The sequence below is a fragment of the Acomys russatus genome, chromosome 31 (assembly GCF_903995435.1).
Source record: "Acomys russatus chromosome 31, mAcoRus1.1, whole genome shotgun sequence".
In the NCBI taxonomy this organism is placed as follows: Eukaryota; Metazoa; Chordata; class Mammalia; order Rodentia; family Muridae; genus Acomys; species Acomys russatus.
The window spans coordinates 11566954-11586334 of record NC_067167.1 but is presented as its reverse complement, the minus strand read 5'-3'; the positions used below and the strand labels follow the sequence as shown (position 1 = coordinate 11586334).

The following is a 19381-nucleotide window of genomic DNA, read 5'->3' as shown; positions in this document are numbered from 1 at the left end:
CTATAATGTGATCTGATGCCTTCTTCGGCAGATAAAGCACTGATATACAATAAATAAAATAAATAAATCTTAAAAAAAAAAGTGAGCCATATAGGGACTAGAGAGATAGCTCAGCAGTTCAGAGCACTGTCTATTCTTCCAGAGGTCCTGAGTTCAATTCCCAGCACCCACATGGTGGCTCACAACCATGTATACTTTGATCTGACGCCCTCCACTGCTGTGCATGCAGATAGAGCACTCGTCTACATAAAATAAATAAATCTTAAAATTCAAAATCTATAAAAAAAAGTGGGCCATATGGCTTTCTGTCCGATCTCTGAATGCCGCTCCCTCTGTCTGAAGGAGACTTAGTCTGCAGGAGGTCTCTGAAATCCCTTCTTCCTGTTTGATGTGCTGCACTTATGAATCACACCCACGGGCTGAATGATCACTCGCTGAAGACACTGCCATCTGCATCACAAGACTGGAACAAACTGTCCCAAGACTGGAGAAATTTAAACCGGCAAACTGTGAATAGACGTCATCTGCCACGAATACCTGCTGGCTACATTCTAGGAGGAACCAGAGAAGGAACATCCACATTGTGATTATGGAAGCGCAAGCCACATTATTAAAGTTCTTGCCCCTCTGGTATCCTATAATACAGCACATCCAGGCAATTCTCCTGGGCTTTTCTGCTGGGCCTAGGGAAAAACTGACAGGCATCAGCTGAGAGAGTGGGTCCCCCGCTTCTGCCTGTGCGAGCATCGCAGCTGGAGGAGCTCCCAAGAGGAGACGTGTAAGCTCTTAATTAGTATTTGTTGGACTCTTTCCACCGGGCATTTTGCAAGGTGCCTTGTGGGCATCTGGCACCTCCTTTAACCCACCTCCTGGCCTCACTAGGCTTAGTCACAACCAGTGTCTCCGTTTCTGTTGCTGCTACAAGACACCATGAGCAAAAGCAACTTGGGGAGGAAAGGGTTAATTCGGTTTAAACTTCCACACCTCTCTGTTCCTTCTCAAAATAAGTCAGGGACAGGAACTCAGGGCAGGGCAGGTACCTGGAGGCAGGGGCTGATGCAGCGGCATGGAGGGGTGCTGCTTCTTGGCTTGCTCCCCGTGGCTTGCTCAGCCACCTTCTTACAGAACCCAGGACCAGCAGCCCCAGGGGCGGCACCACCCACGCTGGGCTGGGCCCTCCCACACTGTCCTACAGGCTTGCATAGAGCCCGATCCCTTTGGAGGTGGTTTCTCAACTGAGGCTCCCACATCTTGGAATACTCTAGCTTGTGTCGAGTTGGCATAAAACTTGACAGCGCAATCAGTGAAGGAAAGCGAGTTTTGGTGCTCAGAGTATCCCTTCAACAGATGCTCACGGGAACACCTACCATGAGGGACTTGGAGCGTGAGCGCCAACTGGCTGTTTTGCTGGCTTTTGTTAATGGGAGATGTTAGCGGAGCGGCTGGCAAACACGCAAACACACACACACACACACACACACACACACACACACACGACTGAGTGCTCCCATTCTCCCCACTCCCTCTACGCTCTGTCTCCAGCCTAGTCCAAGACTCCTGCAGACAACCCACAGCCATGCGCCTCCTCTTACTTGGTATTTCTCAAACCTCACACCACTGGGAAGGGGTCTGGACAGGTTTTTTGGGTTTGTTTTGGTTTGTTTTTTCTTAGGAGGGCTGGCTTATCATTATTCAGCAGTATTCCAGGGCCTCGGCTACTAGATGCCAGAACAAAACCACCTCTAATGGTACCTCCAGGTGGTGGGGAAAAGGTCACCACAACTACACCCATCACCCTTATGTCAGCTTTGTCTTCCTTTCTATCTCTAGCCGGGAGGGCCTCCGCTGTTGCACGCACAGCCCTCTCCCTGTTTATCTTTTCACTGGCTTATTTTGTGGGTGGCAGGAGCACGTGAGATCTCCAGCATGTATGTATGTAAGGGGGGAAGGGGGCCCAGAGGGCAACGAGTGACGATCTGGGGGTGTGTTCTCTTGCTTCCACCACACACCGTCCTGGGACTCACACTCTGGCCCCAGACTTAGTGACAGCCACGTTTTTCCACCGACGCCCCCTTCATTTGCCATTTTGACCTTTCTCCCAATGTCAAGGCCTTTACTCCGTTCCTTTGGCTGAGAGATGGTAGTTTCTCCATATCGGCACCACCGCCATTGGGCCTGGATAGCTCTTTGCTGTGAGGGGATTGCCCCAGAGAGCAACAGAATCCCGTGGCTTCTCCACAGTAAAGCCAGTAGTAGTACTATTTCATTCCATGCCCTGTGTGACGTTCTGAAATGTCTCCAGATGTTGTGAAACATCCCCTGGGGGACATCTCACCGCCGGGCTGAAAGTGAACACCAGACACAGCCCTACCCTCCTCCTCTGTCCTCTGCCTGAGCTCTGCTGGCCTACCCATTGAGCTCACATGCCATCAAAAGAGCCATCTTGATATGCCACGGGACAAGTCTGTTCTCACCGCTGACCTCTCCCACCACGCCCTCTGTGCCGTCTTCGCAGCACTGCTCACAATCTGATGAAGGAGCATTTAAAGCGCGACTGCACAAGCTCCTTGTCGGGGAACAATGTCTCCTTGACTGCTGTGCACCCCGGGGGTGGGGGTGGGGGCCTGGTTAAGTATTTCCTAACCAAATGAGCGAGCCAGTCATTCTGTGGGTACAGCGGAGTTTTAAGGTTCAAGAGAAAGAGAGAGAGATAGCATCTCTAAGCCTAGATCGCTGGGTACAGAGTGGTAAGCTGAGTTCTGATCTCCTGGGCAACAAGCTAGGTGAACTGGCACCAAAGAGCCGCTGTGAGGAGAAAAAGCAAGCATTGCTTCGGAAGTACCAAATATGAGAAACCACATTCTGGGGCCAAGTAAGGGATGGAGCAAAACACAGCATTCCCTACAGAGTGGAGAGGGAAATCCATCCCAGCTGTGACATAAAGGGCCACAGGCTAGGAAGCTTTGCAGGAGTGCTGGGCGGTCTGTAACTGCGGCTCCACCCCTACCCACCCCACCCCTAGTCCCCCTACCCCCCCAGCCCTATCCACCTCTACTGCCTACCCCTACCCACCCCCCCCCACCTCCCCCACCCCTGAGCCCCAGGCAGAGGCTAAACAACTCATCTACATCAAAGTGACATTTGGTCTCCCCGGGGATGACCACGTGACAGCTCCGAGCATGGCAGAAGCAGTGGTCTTGGAAGGTGCCCTTTGAGGGTACTCAGGAAGAACTAACTTTGAAACTTGCCATATCTGAGGTCTTCACACTTACATAGGAAGCACTTCCTGCCCTCCTTTCTCGCAGCCGTCCAGGTGCTCTCAGTGGAAAAGAGGCACACTGGGCTAGGAAAGGGAGGGGACCACAAACCCATCTCCTCTCCTTAATTTTGGGTGTGCTATCTGACGCAGACCCAGCTAGGCAAGGCACAAAGAATCAGCTTAGGCTCTGGGATCTGTTACCCACTGAGACTGGCCACTCTAATGCTGAAGTCATATTACAGTTCGTAATCTGAAGTGACTGCAGAAGTGTATAACCAGGCTGGCCTCGAACTCAGAAAGATGTGCCTATTCCGGTTCCTCATTGCTGTAATTAAAGGTATACACCACCATGCCCAGGCCAAAAGGGAAGTTTTTGTTGCCAATGAGCAACACAGGTCTTGGGCCCAACTGACAGCCTACTATTCAGAGACAAACAGTAAATGGCCTGTGCTTTGTCTCTTATTCTTCTTTCACAAAGGGACTTCATCCTGTACAGTACAGATGTCTGGGTGCTCTTCCAAGCACGGTTCTGTGATATAACTGCTGACGATGCCAGGGATGAACTACATATGACTCAGACAAGTCCGCCTCCATTTCTGGGAGAACTCTGGCCCAGTGGTGGAACCCCAGTCCGCTGCCACAAGGGGGCAGTGGGAGATATGTAACTAGGGTGTCAATCCCAGCATTTAAGACTAAGGAAACCTGGCAGTGGTAGCGCACACCTTTAATCCCAGCATTCTGGAGGCAGAGACAGGTGGATTGCTGTGAGTTTAAGGCCAGCCTGGTCTACACTGGGAGTCCAGGACAGCCAAGATTACACAGAGAAACCCTGTCTCGAAAAACCAAATAAATATATAAATAAAATAAAATTCATTAGTAAAAAGAATAGACCTAGCCAGCGTGGTGGCGCACGCCTTTAATCCCAGCACTTGGGAGGCAGAGACAGGCGGATCTCTGTGAGTTTGAGGCCAGCCTGGTCTACAAAGTGAGTCTAGGACAGCCAAGGCTGCACCGAGAAACCCTGTTTCAAAAAACCAAAAACAAACAAACAAAAACCAACAACAAAAAAGAATAGACTTCCATTTAAAATGCGGAGGCAGGCAGATCTCTGTGAGTTCGAAGCCAGCCTGGTCTACAGAGTGAGTCCAGGACAGCCAAGACTACACAGAGAAACCCTGTCTCAAAAAAAAAAAAAAAGAATAGATCTCAAAAGTTGCTACATATGTTATATACATTCAATCACTGCTGGAGGTTTTATGAGGTACCCTTGAGCTGGACTTAGCAAAGTGCCAGGATAATGTGCCGGTACAAGAATTTCAACAGCTTGCTAGGCGTGGTGGCGCACACCTTTAACCCCAGCCCTTGGGAGGTGGAAGCAGGTGGATCTCTGTGAGTTCGAGGCCAGCCTGGTCTACAAAGTGAGTCCAGGACAACCAAAAAAAAAAAAAAAAAAGATTTTCAACAGCCATGGCTGATTACATCCATGAGGTAGAAGGCAAACGGTTATCACGGGCACAATAGGGAGGCCAAGGGAAAGAAATGGGTTTGAACTGAAGCTGTATCTTTAGACATTTGTTGCTTCTGGCCAATCCTTCCACAATAGTCTGGCAACTATTCTCCAGGAGGCCGGGATGGGGGTGGGGGGACACCTGGGGGGCAGCAGCCCTCTCAGACCTTGTGGCTCAGCTCTGACTACCATGCCTGCCCACTCCCAAGGCTCTGAAGCCGATCTAGGTGGGGTGACAGAGGTATGACAAGGGCACTCATCCTCAGGGCAAGGCAGGCAGATTGGAGTGTGGCCTGCCCTCCTGGGGAAGTCTCTGCAGTTACTAGCTGGCAGAAGAGAAGCTGGAGGGAGTCCTGACGTCACTCAAGCGCCTCAATCCAACCTTGCCAGAGCTTTACCCCCAGCTCATAAGCTCCCCTTTGTTCTTAAACCAGGTCTGAGGTGGGATCTGTCACTTGTCACCCAGTGCTACAGATAACAACCAGCAGCCACTGGCAGTGACTAGAGGTTCACAATGCATAAGGGAGCACACACCAAGCCTCAGCTCAGCCACTCCCAATGGTCTTACAGTCCAAATTATTCTTTCCTTCCGTCTGTCCACACGCCTACTCCTTTATGAAGTCAGCCTACAGCCTGTGCCTCCTGCAAAGGTCTCTGAGGTTCTTCTAAAATGCTCCAACCAGTGATTTCCTTCCCCTAAACTAAGTTATTGTTTCCCTATCCACAGACTGCACTGTTTTTCCCTTAAACTATGTATTATGCAGTCCCTTTTCTTTTCTTTTGTTTGTTTTTCAAAACAGGGTTTCTCTATGTAGCCTTAGCTGTCCTGGACTCACTTTGTAGACCAGGCTAGCCTTGAACTCACAGCGATCCACCTGCCTCTGCCTCCAGAGTGCTGGGATTAAAGGTGTGCGCCACCACGCCCGGCTATTATGCAGTTCTATCTCTAACCTGAAGGCCATACTGTGTGCATCCTAACTACAAGCCTCGGGTTTCTAGGAAAATCTTCCTAGAACAGAGATGAATTTCGGAACATGAAAATGGACACGTTACAGTCACATTGACCATGTTTGCAAAATACAAAGTAACCACACATTATATCAGTAGAGAATTTACCCTCATTGAAACTGTTCAAAGGATTCTAGGTAGAAATCCCCCACAAGCCAGCCCTCTTCCCACTGAGCTCCAGAATTTACTTGGTATCTTTTGGTTAATAAGCATTTTTCATTTAGCAAGAGTTGAGCAATGACTTAGACAGTCTTTACTTTGCTAATTAGGTAGGCTCTGACTGTAGTGTCCCCCAAAGAAAGTTGTTGGTTTGTTTTTTTTTTTTTTTAAGATTTTTGTTTATGTGTATGAGCGCTCTATTTGCACAATAGAAGAGGGCACCAGATCTCATGGTTGTGAGCCACCATGTGTTTGCTGGGAATTGAACCCAGAGCCTTTGGAAGAGCAGACAGTGCTCTTAACTGTTGAACCATCTCTTCAGCCCCAAGATTTTTTTTTTTTAAAGAAAATTCTGTGATCCCTCACATTTTCTCCATAGCACAAATTCCATTTATATATATTAATAATATATAATAGGGTATGTTCCTTTTAAATTTTGTTTTAGGGGGCGGTACACACACACACACACACACACACACACACACACACACACACACACACACAAGTCAGAGGACTTCCTTCAGCCTGTCCAGGAGTTCCAACTGTCAAGCACAGTTCAGGTTTCTTACGCACCAATTCCAGAGTCCAATAATGTACACTCTTCAACATTAAAAATGGGAGGAAGGGGGCTTAGATATGTTGGCTAGTAGTTTTGAAACCATTTTGTTGTTGTTTTAGGTACTTTTGTTTTGTAAGACAGGTTCTTACTACATAGCCTTGGCTAGCCCAGTGATTAATTGTAAATCTAGATCAGGCTAGCCTACTGCTGGTAGTAAGGGCTATGCAAAACCACCATACCCAGCAAAACAATTACTTTTTAGTAAACTTCTGCAGCTGGCTGGGCGTAGTGGCGCACACCTTTAATCCCGGCACTCGGGAGACAGATCTCTGTGAGTTCGAGGCCAGCCTGGTCTACAAAGAGAGTCCAGGTCAGCCAGGGTTCCGTGTAACAGAGAAACCCCGTCTCAAAAAACAAAAACAACAGCCGAGTGTTGGTGGCGCACGCCTTTAATCCCAGCACTCGGGAGGCAGAGGCAGGCGGACTGCTGTGAGTTCGAGGCCAGCCTGGTCTACAAAGCAAGCCCAGGTCAGCCAGTGTTCTGTGTAACAGAGAAACCCTGCCTCAAAAAACAAAAACAAAACAACAACAACAAAAAACTTCTGCCAAAAATAAACCATAAAGCCATGAGAATTAACCCTCAAGGCATAGGCTCAATCCAAAATCATGATGATAAACATGGAAGCAAAAGGGGCAGGAAAGTGGAGGAAATGCTCACACAGTAGCAGAGTGTAAGCTAGCCTACTGACTTTCTTTTTTTTTTTTTAATATTTTTATTTAGTTTTAATTTATGTGCATTGGTGTGAGGGTGTCAGATCTTGGAGTTACAGACAGTTGTGAGCTGCCATGTGGGTGCTGGGAATTGAACCCCGGTCCTTTGGAAGAGCAGGCAGTGCTCTTAACCACTGAGCCATCTCTCTAGCCCCCCCCCCCGACTTTCTTAATGGGGATTAGTTTTGTTTCCACACACAGTTTACACAGAAAGTGAAACATTCCATGTAAGAACAGGCACACATACACACATACTTGTGCACCAGTAACCTGCAAAGCCTTTATTCACAATCCTAAATCAAAAGAGCTCCAAAATACCAGTTCTGTTGTTGCTCCCCACTTGGCAGCACACTTGACCTGCCCTGAACTCATCTGGTGGTAAACCCTAACCTAACTGACACGGGACTATTTATAGTCAGTATTTTCCTCCAGGAGGATAAATATTCATGCACTTCTAGAGAGAGAGAGTGCACGCACTGGATGACAAGATAATGCAAGAGCTGCAGAAGTTCCAGGAAATGGTGTGTAGACTTGTATATAAATGATAATGGCCTGAAATACATTTTCCCCTCAAAAGCAGGCCTTAAGACTGATAATAGCAATTTCCAGTAATCCCAGCACTTGGGAGGCAGAGGCAGATCTCTGAGTTCGAGGCCAGCCTGGTCTACAAAGCTAGTCAAGGACAGCCACAGTCAAGAGTAAGCAGAAAAACCTTGTCTCGGAAAATGAAACAAAAACAACAACAACAAAGACACACAATAGCAACTATAATAAGACAGAATAAATACTGATGTTAAAGCTAGAAGCATCGGGGCTGGAGAGATGGCTCAGTGGTTAAGAGCACTGCCTGCTCTTCCAAAGGACCCGGGTTCAATTCCCAGGACCCACATGGCAGCCCACAACTGTCTGTAACTCCAAGATCTGACACTTTGACACCAATGCACATAGATTAAAAACTAAATAAAATATTAAAAAAAAAAAAAAAAAAAAAAGCTAGAAGCGTCTTTCTTTTTCCCTTGAGTCAATGGCTCACTGTGTAGCCCAGGCTAACCTCTAGTTCAACCCTCCTGCCTGTCTTCCTGAGTGCAGTTATAACAGTCACGTTATACCTTACAAAACAGAATCAAATGTTTCTGAATTAAGGCACAGTTGCTCCAGAGTCCCTAAAGGACTCTAAAGGACACTGTCTAGTGCCTGACTTGTAAGAAAACCCAGGCTCCCAGACCCACATGACTTTCAACAAACACGGGTTTGTCCCTGCTGCCCTCACCTCAAGGTCACAGCAGCTGGGTCCCAGGGAAACTGCGGACAAAAAGCTAACTGTGGTGCTTATTAGCATACCAAAGAGCTCGCTGGCTTCCAGGCTCTCTCAGCATCACCAGTACCTGCTAGAGAGTCCATGGCTCCCCTCAGCCTGTCTCAAAGGGCCCCTACCCTAAACTTCTGCTCCTGGGCTTCCGGTCCCCAGTTTTCATTCCTACAGAAACCTGCCATTGCAGCCAAGGCTCTCTCAGTTTTCCCCTTCCCTCCTCACCTCTCCCCTCCCTTCCCCTTTCTCTTCCTCTCTCAATTCCAATCCTTGGCCCCCTTCAGTCTACTGGTCTGTCATGTCTAGTGCACTACTTTCTCTCCCTGCTCTGGACCCTTCCAGATGCCTCTGGCAGTGCTCTCCCTCATACCTACAATAAAAACCTTCTCTTCAACCACACCTCGGAGCTGTCCTGTCCAACACCCTCACCTTCACCTTTGGATTCAGCTGTATTTCAGTTTTGTCAGAATTCCCAAGGGTTTTCCCAGAAAGTACCTGGCTCAACTTGTAGGGGAAAGTTAATTATTTAGTAGGTCCCATCCTCGATTACATTTGTCCTCAAAATTTGGACAAGTGTTCAAATGGCTTATTAAAAAGGAACAGAGAAACCCTGTCTCGAAAAACAAAAACAAAAAACAAAAAAAGCAACACCCAAACTGGGCCTTTAATACAAGCACCTGGGAGGCAGAGGCAGGTAGATCTCTGTGAGTTCAAGGATAGCCTGAGCTACAAAGTCCAGGACAGCCAAGGCTACACAGAATAACCCTGGCTTGGGCGGGGGGGGGGGGGGGGGGGGGGGGGGGGGGGAGGCGGTAAGCAACACCTTTAATTCTAGCACTGGGGAACAGAGGCAGGTGGATCTCTGTGAACTCAAGGCCAGCCTGGTTTACAAAGAGAGTCCAGCACAGCCAGGGCTCTGTGTAACAAAGAAACCCTGTCTTGAAGAAAAGGAAAAACAAAACAAAAACCAAAAACCAAAAACAAAACAGGGCTAGAGAGATGACTCAGACACTGGCTGCTCTTCCAAAGGTCCTGAGTTCAATTCCCTGCTCACAACCATCTTATAATGAGATCTGGTGCCCTCTTGTCTTGTGGTGTGCAGGAGTTATATGCAGGTAGAACACTGTATATACAATACATAAATAAATCCTTTTTTTTTTTTAGCAACACCCTAGGGCTTGGGAGGTACCTTAAATTTGTACCTTGCTCAACTAAGACGCATAAAGCCCTGGGTTAGATTCCCAGTACTGTCTGAGGCATTGCTCAGCAAGAATCCCAGCACCATGGAAGCCGAAGCAGGATCAGAAAGAAGTTCAAGGTCATCCTCAAGTACAAATGGGCTTGTAGGCTAGCCTGGGGTACATGTGATCTTGTCTTAAATACTCTCTCTCACATACACACACACACCTCTCTCTCTCTCTCTCTCTCTCTCTCTCTCTCTCTCTCTCTCTCTCACACACACACACACACACACACACACACACACACACACACAGGAGAGGGGGGTGGGGGGCTCCAGATCCAGGTAATCTTCAGACATACATAGACACAGACAGACTGACAGAAAAATTAAAATTTTCACCAGGTGGTGGTGGAGCACGCCTTTAATCCCAGCACTTGGGAGGCAGAGGCAGGTGGATCTCCACGAGTTCGAAGCCAGCCTGGACTACAGAGCGAGTTCCAGGACAACCAGAGCTGTTACACAGAGAAACCCTGTCTCAGGGGGCAAAAAAGAAAAAGAAAATTTTTTGAAAACAAAAATACTTTATCTCTTAAACTAAAGAGAGGGAAAATAATGACCTCACAATTTAACAATGACCTTCTTAACCTTTATGAGTACTACAACTAGTTAGCAAGTTGAAGACTGAGACAAAAACAACTGGTGGTGATAACATTAATAGTAGCATTAACTATTATGGCTTAACAATGATCTGTCATGTACAATCAGTCAGATGAAGGACTTTATACACTTAATTTCCACTAGCAACCCTAATAAAAAGACATTCTTGCTTTTATTAAAAAAAAAAAAAAAAAGCCGGGTGTGGTGGCACACAGCTTTAATCCCAGCATTCGGGAGGCAGAGGCAGGCAGATCGCTGTGAGTTTGAGGCCAGCCTGGTCTACAAAGGGAGTCCAGGACAGCCAAAGCTACACAGAGAAACCCTGTCTCAGGGTATTAAAAAAAAAAAAAAAAAAAAAAAAAAAAAAAAAAAAAAACCCAGAAGCTGAGAGGGGTTAATTTCTTTTCCCAGATCGGATAAGCAGAGCCTGCCTGGGGTGCTTGAGAAACCACCAAGAGCTCTTGCCTAGGATGTACCAGGTCACGGGTTCAGTCCCCAGCGGTGGCGGTAATGAGATAGCTCCCAGGATAAGGGCCACTGCCAAACCTCAGTTTAATCCCTGGGAACCACAAAGAGAAGAGGGAGAAGCACATGTACAGTGTTTCACATGTGTACCCACGTGCGCACACAGCGTAAGTAAATGCAATGTAAACCTATTTTACAAAAGAGGCATTATTGGAAAGCTACTAATCTGCACTCCCGGCATACTCAGGTAATCAAGTTTATTCCTTCTCACATCTCTGATGGAGCTGAAGACCAGGTAGCTTAGTTTTACAATGAAGCTTTAGTTGCTTAGGGGTTAAGATGTTTTTATGTCTAGATAGATGTTTTAAGTTGATAATGACAAGATGTGATGGAGATTGATTTACGTTCAGAATTTCAGATGCATCATGATAGGAAAGATGTTTTCTTCAAGGCTGTCAAATACAAATAGCCAAAACACTAAGAATGCAACATTTATATAACTCCTGATTGTGTCATGGTTCTTTTTGCTGTAGGTAGTTTATTGTATATATGTGTAATAATATAAATGTCTATGTAAAAATAAAGAATGTTTAATTAAAAAAAAAGAGGTGTTATTATGATGTGGGCATCAAAGCTAGTTGCTTACGTTTGAAGCACATGTCTGCCACCAATGAACTGTGTTAACTTACGCAAACATCTCAGTTGCGTAACCTGTGAGGTGGGTAAAATAATACTGTGTGTGTCAGATGATACTGTGAAGACTCAATTAGCCTGGAAGGCAGTTAGGAGAACGCCTGCTAAGTTATTATGTTCATTGCTGTCAGAGTTAGTAGTACCTCGGGCCTCCCCATCAAATCCAAATTAGATCTATCTGTCTCTCGGGCCCACCACAGGCCACCTGCCACCTGCCACCACCTCTCATGCTACCTTGTGACACCCTTTACTCTTCATTTCTCTTGTTTGATCTAAACTTTAAGATATGTGCCCACAAGCCAGGCATTGTGGCATACACCTTGAATCCCAGCATTCTGGAGGCAGAGGCAGGAGGATCACTGTGAGCTCAAGGAGGGCAGCCTGGTCTACAAAGTAAGTCCAGGGCAGCCAAGGCTAACACAGAGAGACCTTGTCTCGGACAAAAAAAAAAAAAAAAAAAAGAAAAGAAAGAAAGAAAGAAAGAAAATATTCCAGCCTGGGGTAGTAGCCCACTCCTTGAATCCGCCCAGCACTTGGGAGACCAGAGGCAGGTGGATCTGTAAATTCAAGGCCAGCCTGGTCTACAAAATGAGTCCAGGACAGCCAAAGCTACACAGAGAAACCTTGCCTCAAAAAAACAAAACAAAACAAAACAAAACAAAACAAAAAAAAAAAAAAAAAGAAGAAGAAGAAAAAAAAGAAAAAAATTCCACACTTAGAAGTCTGTGATTTTCATTTTCTGTGATGTTGTCATTTTCACCTACAAGGGTGTGTTTTTCTAATCCCTAGAATCACATGCACACACAAAAACATACTTAGAAACATGCCGTATCATCGTTCAGCCAGTCACTAAACAAATGTTAGCGAGCATACAGTGGCAGTGCCTGGCACTGGGCTTGGGTTAGAGGTACAGCATTTAAAGTGATACCAACTCCTCCACTGAAGACCATTTTATAAAATCATTCTGTTATACAACCCTTTAAACTTCTAACTAAAATATAAGCAAAGAAATAAAACAGGGCCGGGAGTGGTGGCGCACGCCTTTAATCCCAGCACCCGGGAGGCAGAGGCAGGCGGATTATTGTGAGTTCAAGGCCAACCTGGACTACAAAATGAGTCCAGGACAGTTAAGGCTACACAGAGAAACCCTGTCTCGAAAAACCAAAAAAAAAAGAAAAGAAAAAAAAAGAAAGAAAACAGGGAGTCACATTTCAAACTCTCTCAAAGCACATGGTTTCTTCCTGTTTCCAGAAAGTGTTTTGTTGAATTACATGCATGTGCCTGCACATACATTTTTTACCTGCTCATAGCCCTTTGCATACTTAAGATAGAGAATACCAGCCAGGAGCAGTGGCACATGCCTGTAATCTCAGCGCTCAGGGAAGCAGAGGCAGGCTGATCGCTGTGAGTTCCAGGCCAGCCTGGTCTACAAAGCAAGTCCGGGACAGCCAAGACTACACAGAGAAACTCTGTCTGGAAAAAAATAAAAACAAAACCAAAATAAAATAAAATAAAAAATAAAGAGAATATCATATCAGACTACCAAGAATCAAATAACTGTGTGATTTAGTTAGAGAGAGTCATTGCAGTCCAAAAACATTCAAGGCATGTCTCCAAAAGAGGACAAAATTCATTTCACCTGGTGCTTCCCACCTCTCCAAGCCGGTTGCCTGTGCCCTTTGAAGAGTTTACAATCTAACCAAACACCTTTCCTGCTTCCTCATGGATTAAGCGCAGGTGTCAATCCAAGACAGAGCAGCGACTTGAACTAAAAAGTATTAGCGTATCCCATGACGCAAGGGTCGGTGCTGGCGTCCAAGAGGTGCGGGGCTGGAGTCCAAGATCCGCAGGCAGTCCTAGTCACCTGACAAGTGCCCTACTCTCAGCTCATCTGAGATAAGCACTTGGTGCTTTCCCATAAGCGTGTGCAGTAAGGTCTTCACCCGGGGACATACAGCTGTACAAAACAGCAGAGTAATTTTGAAAAAGGAGGTGGGTAAAAGTTTAAAAAAGCAAAACAACAACAACAACCCAAAACCCTTACACTCTGCAAAATACACATGCCAAACCGCGCAATATTCACATGCAAAACCGCACGCGCCTCTTAGACAAACCATGAGATCCAGAAGAAACGGGATTAAGAAGACAAGGCGTTTTGTCAAAGGTGAAAGAGCAATAGGGTGGCACCAAGAGGACTGGGTCTGAAGCGGGGCCAAGGAACGGAGGACCTCTACAGGGAAGGGGGGAAAAAATGCATACTGCGGATCTATCCTAGGAAGGAGTTTCCCCGGCGCAAGGCCTGAGAGCGAAAGCCAAATGACTGAAGGGCTCTTTGCGGGGGACAGCCCCGGGAAAGAAGGGGACCCACCGGCACGCTGACATGCTGTCCAGCTGCTGCAGCCCAGCCGGGTGGAGGGTGCGCGCTCTCCGCCCGCGCCCGGGGGGCCGGGGCTGCTGCAGAGTGCTGGTCCCCAGGCTGCAGGGAGAATGGGGAAGACAGGAGGGAGACGCTGGGCGCCTGCACCGCGCGGGGCTCGGCCACGGAGGACTGCGCGCGCGGCTCCGGGTCTCCGGGCCCCGCCACTCACCTCTCCGAACTGGAAAGCCGAGACGATGGTGACAACGACGCCCACGAAGCAGACGTAGAGCCCATACCTGTGGGATAGGCAGGTATAGGTCTGTCTCTGCAGGAGCTTAAGCAGCATCACCCCGGCCCCCGCCGCCCCACGCCGGGAGGAGCCCGCGCCGCGCCACCGCCTCAGCGAGCCGCCATTCAGGGGCCCCGGCCGCGCCGCCGCCGCCGCGCACAGCTCACAACCCCCGGCGGCCGCCGCGCATGGTCGCTCCGGCGACCGACAAGCCCGCTGGGCTCCACGCCGCGGCCGCCGCTTCCGGGAGCCCGGAGCCCACGCCCTTTCGGCACGGCGGCGGAGGCGGACCCGCGGCCCGCAAGGCGGCCGGCGCCGCCCCGGTTGGCCTCGGAGAGGCGGCGGCGGGTCGCCAGCGCCACCTGGAGGGCGGAGGGGCGAGGGCAGGCGCTCGCCCTCCTCCGCTCTGCGCGTGCGCCGCGGGCTCTGCGCTCTGGGTCCTACGGGGCAAGACCCCACTAAGTTCAACAGGTGACCGACTGACAGGGCTGTCCCCGGCAGTACCTCCCTGATGCGCAAAGCTGTTGAGTGAAAAACACAGCTCTTGTCTCAAGTTTATTCTGGAGAGAAATGTGAGTGACCGTGGCCTGGGACCACACACATATCAAGCTTGCCCCAAATGACTTAATCAAGGCTGGACGTTCTTAATGAGGTTTAGTTTTAGGAAAAATGAAAGTCACCAGGCAATCACAGCATTTCCCAAATACATTCTTTATTTTTTTTTCTTCTTTTTAAATTTGTTTTTGTTTTTGTTTTTCGAGACAGAGTTTCTCTGTGTAGCCTTGACTCTCCTGAACCCACTTTGTAGACCAGGCTGACCTACACACAGTGATCAACCTGCTTCTGCCTTCCAAGTGCTGGGATTAAAGGCGTGCGACCACCACCTGCCTCCAAATACATTATATATACATATATACATATATATATACATTTATTGAATGTCTATGATTTACACATCGTGCACCAAAATCCCTCTCCTCCCCCCAGTAAAATAAAACAAATAGACAAACAAAAATTCTTGTCACAGAAGCTGTAGTGTATCACACAGCATAGCCTTTTGTACACCTATGTTTTCTTTCAAATGTTCATTGCTATGGAGTCATTGGTCTGGTTGGAGGCCTGCACTATCATTACTGGATCTTCACTGGGACTGCTGTCGGATATCCCATTGTTGCTGTGTGTCAAGGAGATTCTTAATCTTTGAATCTGCAGGTCTGGCCCCTTCATGTGTTCCAGCAGGTCATACATGGGGTAAATGTTGGGGTGAGGTCGACTCAGAGCCCTGGATCAGGGCCCACTCACTCCCTTGTCCTCAGGGCAGGGCCTGCTCTCTTGCTCCTGAGTCATCATGGCAGGGCCAGCTCCCCCACCCCCTCCACTCACCCCCACAAGTCATCAGTAGACTTTTTTTTTTTTTTTTTTTTTGAGACAGGGTTTCTCTGTGTAGCCCTGGCTGTCCTGGACTCGATTTGTAGGCCAGGCTGGCCTTGAACTCACAGCGATCCACCTGCCTCTGCCTCCCGAGTGCTAGGATTAAAGGAGTGTGCCACCACCACCACCGCCCAGCTATCTCTCCCCCCCCCCCACACACACATATTTAGTTATGTTTGTGTATGCACGGGCACTCCTCTGTGTGAGCGGGGTGAGGGTCAGTTGTTTCTGTCCTTCCATGCTGTGGGTTCAGGGAATTGAACTCAGGTACTCAGGCTTGGAAGCAAGCACCGTAACCTGCGGAGCCATTTCAGGGACCCTCACATACAACTGAGCAGTTATATCCTCACAAGGTTACTAGGTCAGGCATAGACACCGGAGTGGCTTTCAAAAGAACCAAAAATACCCCAAGATGGCCTCCCTCCGGCTTGCAGCAGTGGTGACTCTCCATAATGATAAGGGTCTGTCATGTTGGCCTCGTTCAATCTCTAACACGGGCGCTGCAATGTACAGTGCCATGGATATTTTTTTGTGCATACGACTTTATCTGGATTGGAATGTAACTCAGTTGTAGAGTTTTTTGCCTAACATGGATGGGGACCTGTGTTCACTCTCAGCACCAGAAAGAAAAGGACAAAGCAAATGTTACCAACAAAATACCATTTCTGTACTTAAGTAGGAAATCATGATTTATACAGGGCGCTTAAAGAAGAGGCTGAAGGGAATCCCACCCTGACCCCCTTACACACTGTCATATTGTTGGAGGGACCTTTTGGGCTAATATCTAAAACTCAACTTCACTCATTCACTACAGATAGATAGATAGATAGACAGACAGACACCTGTCATAGTGGGAAAGTATCTATCAGGTATGGATAGAAGTAGGGTTGGTCACTGTTACCTGGGAGGATAATTATATAAACCACTAGATATAAAATAAATGTTATGGTACAAACAGGGTATGAACAAGAGGGGGCCCAACAAAGACATGGCCAGTTTATACGTTAGCATTAGGTCAGTTCCAGACCCCAAAGTAAGGGGGCAATAGGTAAAGGGCTGAAACCTCCAAAAATATGAGTTGAAACAAATTTTAATGGCTTTTTGTTGTTGTTGTTTGTTTTTCCAGACAGAGTTTCTTTATGTAACAGTCCTGGTTGTCCTGGACTCACTTTGTAGATCAGGCTGGCCTCGAACTCACAGCGATCCACCTGCCTCTGCCTCCTGAGTATTGGGATTAAAGGTGTGAGCCACCACCTGGCATAAATATGGTTTTGATGAATTGAATTGATGCTGTGTTTGTTGTTGTTGTTGTTGTTGTTGTTGTTGTTGTTTTAAAGGAACTAGAAAGTTACAGAGAGTGAGCCATGTTTTCAGGTCAAATTCCCTTGGAGAATTGGTTGGGCCTCCCTGGGTCATTTTTGTATGGGGGAATGACCTCATTCACAGTCTCCACCACAGCCAACGTGAGTGCACACCTGTAAAGCCAGGAGGCTGCGAGTTCAAAGGCAGTCCTGGTCTACCCAGGACAATAAAAGAAAGACAATCAGAGCAAACCCTTCTGCTCTCTGCTTTGTTTCATTTTGGTTTTGTTTGTTTGTTGTTATTTTTCCCGAGACAGGGTTTCTCCATGATAGCCTTGGCTGTGCTGGATTTGCTGTGTAGACCAGACTGGCTGCGAACTGGAAGATAATCCTCCTGCCTCTGCTTCCAGAGTGCTGGGATTAGAGGTGTGCACCACCACCGCCCGGCTCATTTTGCGTGTCCTTTAATTTATCTTTTCTCTTTGCCCTGTAGCTCTTTGTTTGTTTTGTTTTGTTGGTTGATTTGGGAGTTACTGTTTTCTGTTTTTGTTTGTGATTTTTGTCTTTTGATGGGGGTAGAGGTGGGTTTGCGGAGGGTGGTGGGGTGAGGGGATGGGGGGTTGAGGGGTAGAGGACGTTGAAATAGTGTCTTAAGTAATCCCAACTGGATTCTACTCCGAACATAGTCAGGCAAGCCTTGAACTCATTGTTGTTTGTTTGTTTATTTTGTTTTGTTTTGTTTTGTTTGAGACAGGGTTTCTCTGTGTAGCCTTGGCCATCCTGGACTCTCTTTGTAGACCAGGCTGGCCTCGAACTCACAGCGATCTGCCTGCCTCTGCCTCCCGAGTGCTGGGATTAAAGGCCACCACGCCCGGCTCAAGCCTTAAACTCTTGACCCTCCCATCTCTACCTTCCAGGTTACAGGCACCTGCCACCAACCCAACTCTTTCTTCTGACCTTCTACTTTAATGCTTTGTGCCTTTATCTTTGACATCTCCGTTCTTCTTCTCCTGAGTTTGTTCTGATGTTGACTGTTTCTCAAACTTGCTACTTAGTTTACTTCCCGCTCCTCCCCCGCCCCTCCGCACCCCCCTCCCCCCGTACTGAACCCTGGGCCTCCTTGCATTGGTTCTTATAAACCTTATTAAAAGTACAGATTTCCAGCGAAGCACTGATTTTATTGCATCTCACTGAGGTTGGTATGGAGTACAGCTCCTCAATGAAAGTTAGGGATGGCGGGAGGTGGGGGTGGGGGTGGGGGATGGGGTGGAGAATTCTACTTCAGATGACGGGCCTGGGGCACCCTGCGTCTTATGTGTGTCTCTATCAGATGGCAGGGAGATCAGCAAACCCACACCAAGATGGCAAGGTCATGAGGAGACTGTTTCCTGGGCATACGTGGCTAAGGCAGATCACCACAGCGGCTCACACGTACTTGCACACCATGCAGCCGGAGAAACAGCAAGCAAAAAAGCCACACACTGGAGTCCCCAGGAAGCAACCGCTTCGTTCCTGCAGTATTCCTTTACTGCCCTCTACTGGCCAAGCTTAATACCACATCCACAGCAAAGGTGATCGCCGTGAACACACAGCTGGTTTTCAGAGGTATAAATTTGAAGCAGACAGTCAACAATTGAAGGCCTTTCTGGTCTATACAGTCAGAACTTGTCTCAACAAGCAAGCCACACCCTGTTTCCCCTCGGCTCTCACATGGTAATCAACACAGAAGACTTGTGACGTCAAAACATGTGACCTCGGGCTGGAGAGATGGCTCAGAGGTTAAGAGCACTGACTGTTCATCCAGAGGTCCTGAGTTCAATTCCCTACAATCACATGGTGGCTCGCAACCATCTATGATGATATCTGGTCCCATGCTGCCTAAGAAAGCAAGCTGAACAAGCCATACAAAGCAAGCCAACAGATGTTAAGAGCGCTGGCTCCTCTTCCAAAGGTCCTGAGTTCAAATCCAAGTAACCACATGATGGCTCGCAGCCATCCATAATGAGATCAGGTGCCCTCTTCTTGCCTGCGGGAGTTACATGCAGGTAGAACACCGTATGCATAATAAAGATAAATAAATATAAAAGCAAAACAAAAAGCAAGCCAATAAGCAGCATTCCTCCAGGTTCCTATCCTGAGTTCCTGCCGTGGCTTCCATGGCTGGTTGACTATGATCTGTAAGGTGAAATAAACCCATTTCTCCCCACATTGCTTTTTCACCATGGTGTTTATCATAGCAACAGAGAGGCGAACTAAGGTACCAGGTGTGCTGGTTCATGCCTGTATAATCTCATCCCTCAGGAAGAAGAGATGCAGGATTACAAATGTGAGGCTAGAGCTGGAGGGATGGCTCAGAGGTTAAGAGCACTGTCTGTTCTTCCAGAGGTCCTGAGTTCAATTCCCAGCACCCACATGGTGGCTCACAACCATC

The 19381-nt window shown here is 47.8% G+C and overlaps 1 protein-coding gene across 1 annotated transcript in view; it reads right to left on the bottom strand.

The window, feature by feature from the left end:
- The window catches only part of Gnptab (N-acetylglucosamine-1-phosphate transferase subunits alpha and beta), a 77249-nt gene extending 62908 nt beyond the window's left edge, over positions 1-14341 (bottom strand). Inside the window, exon 1 of the mRNA XM_051172644.1 lies at positions 14159-14341. Coding sequence (XP_051028601.1) covers positions 14159-14275 — 117 coding nt within the window. The 5' untranslated portion in view covers positions 14276-14341. The remainder of the gene's footprint in view (positions 1-14158) is intronic.
- Between the last annotated feature and the right edge of the window lie 5040 nt (positions 14342-19381).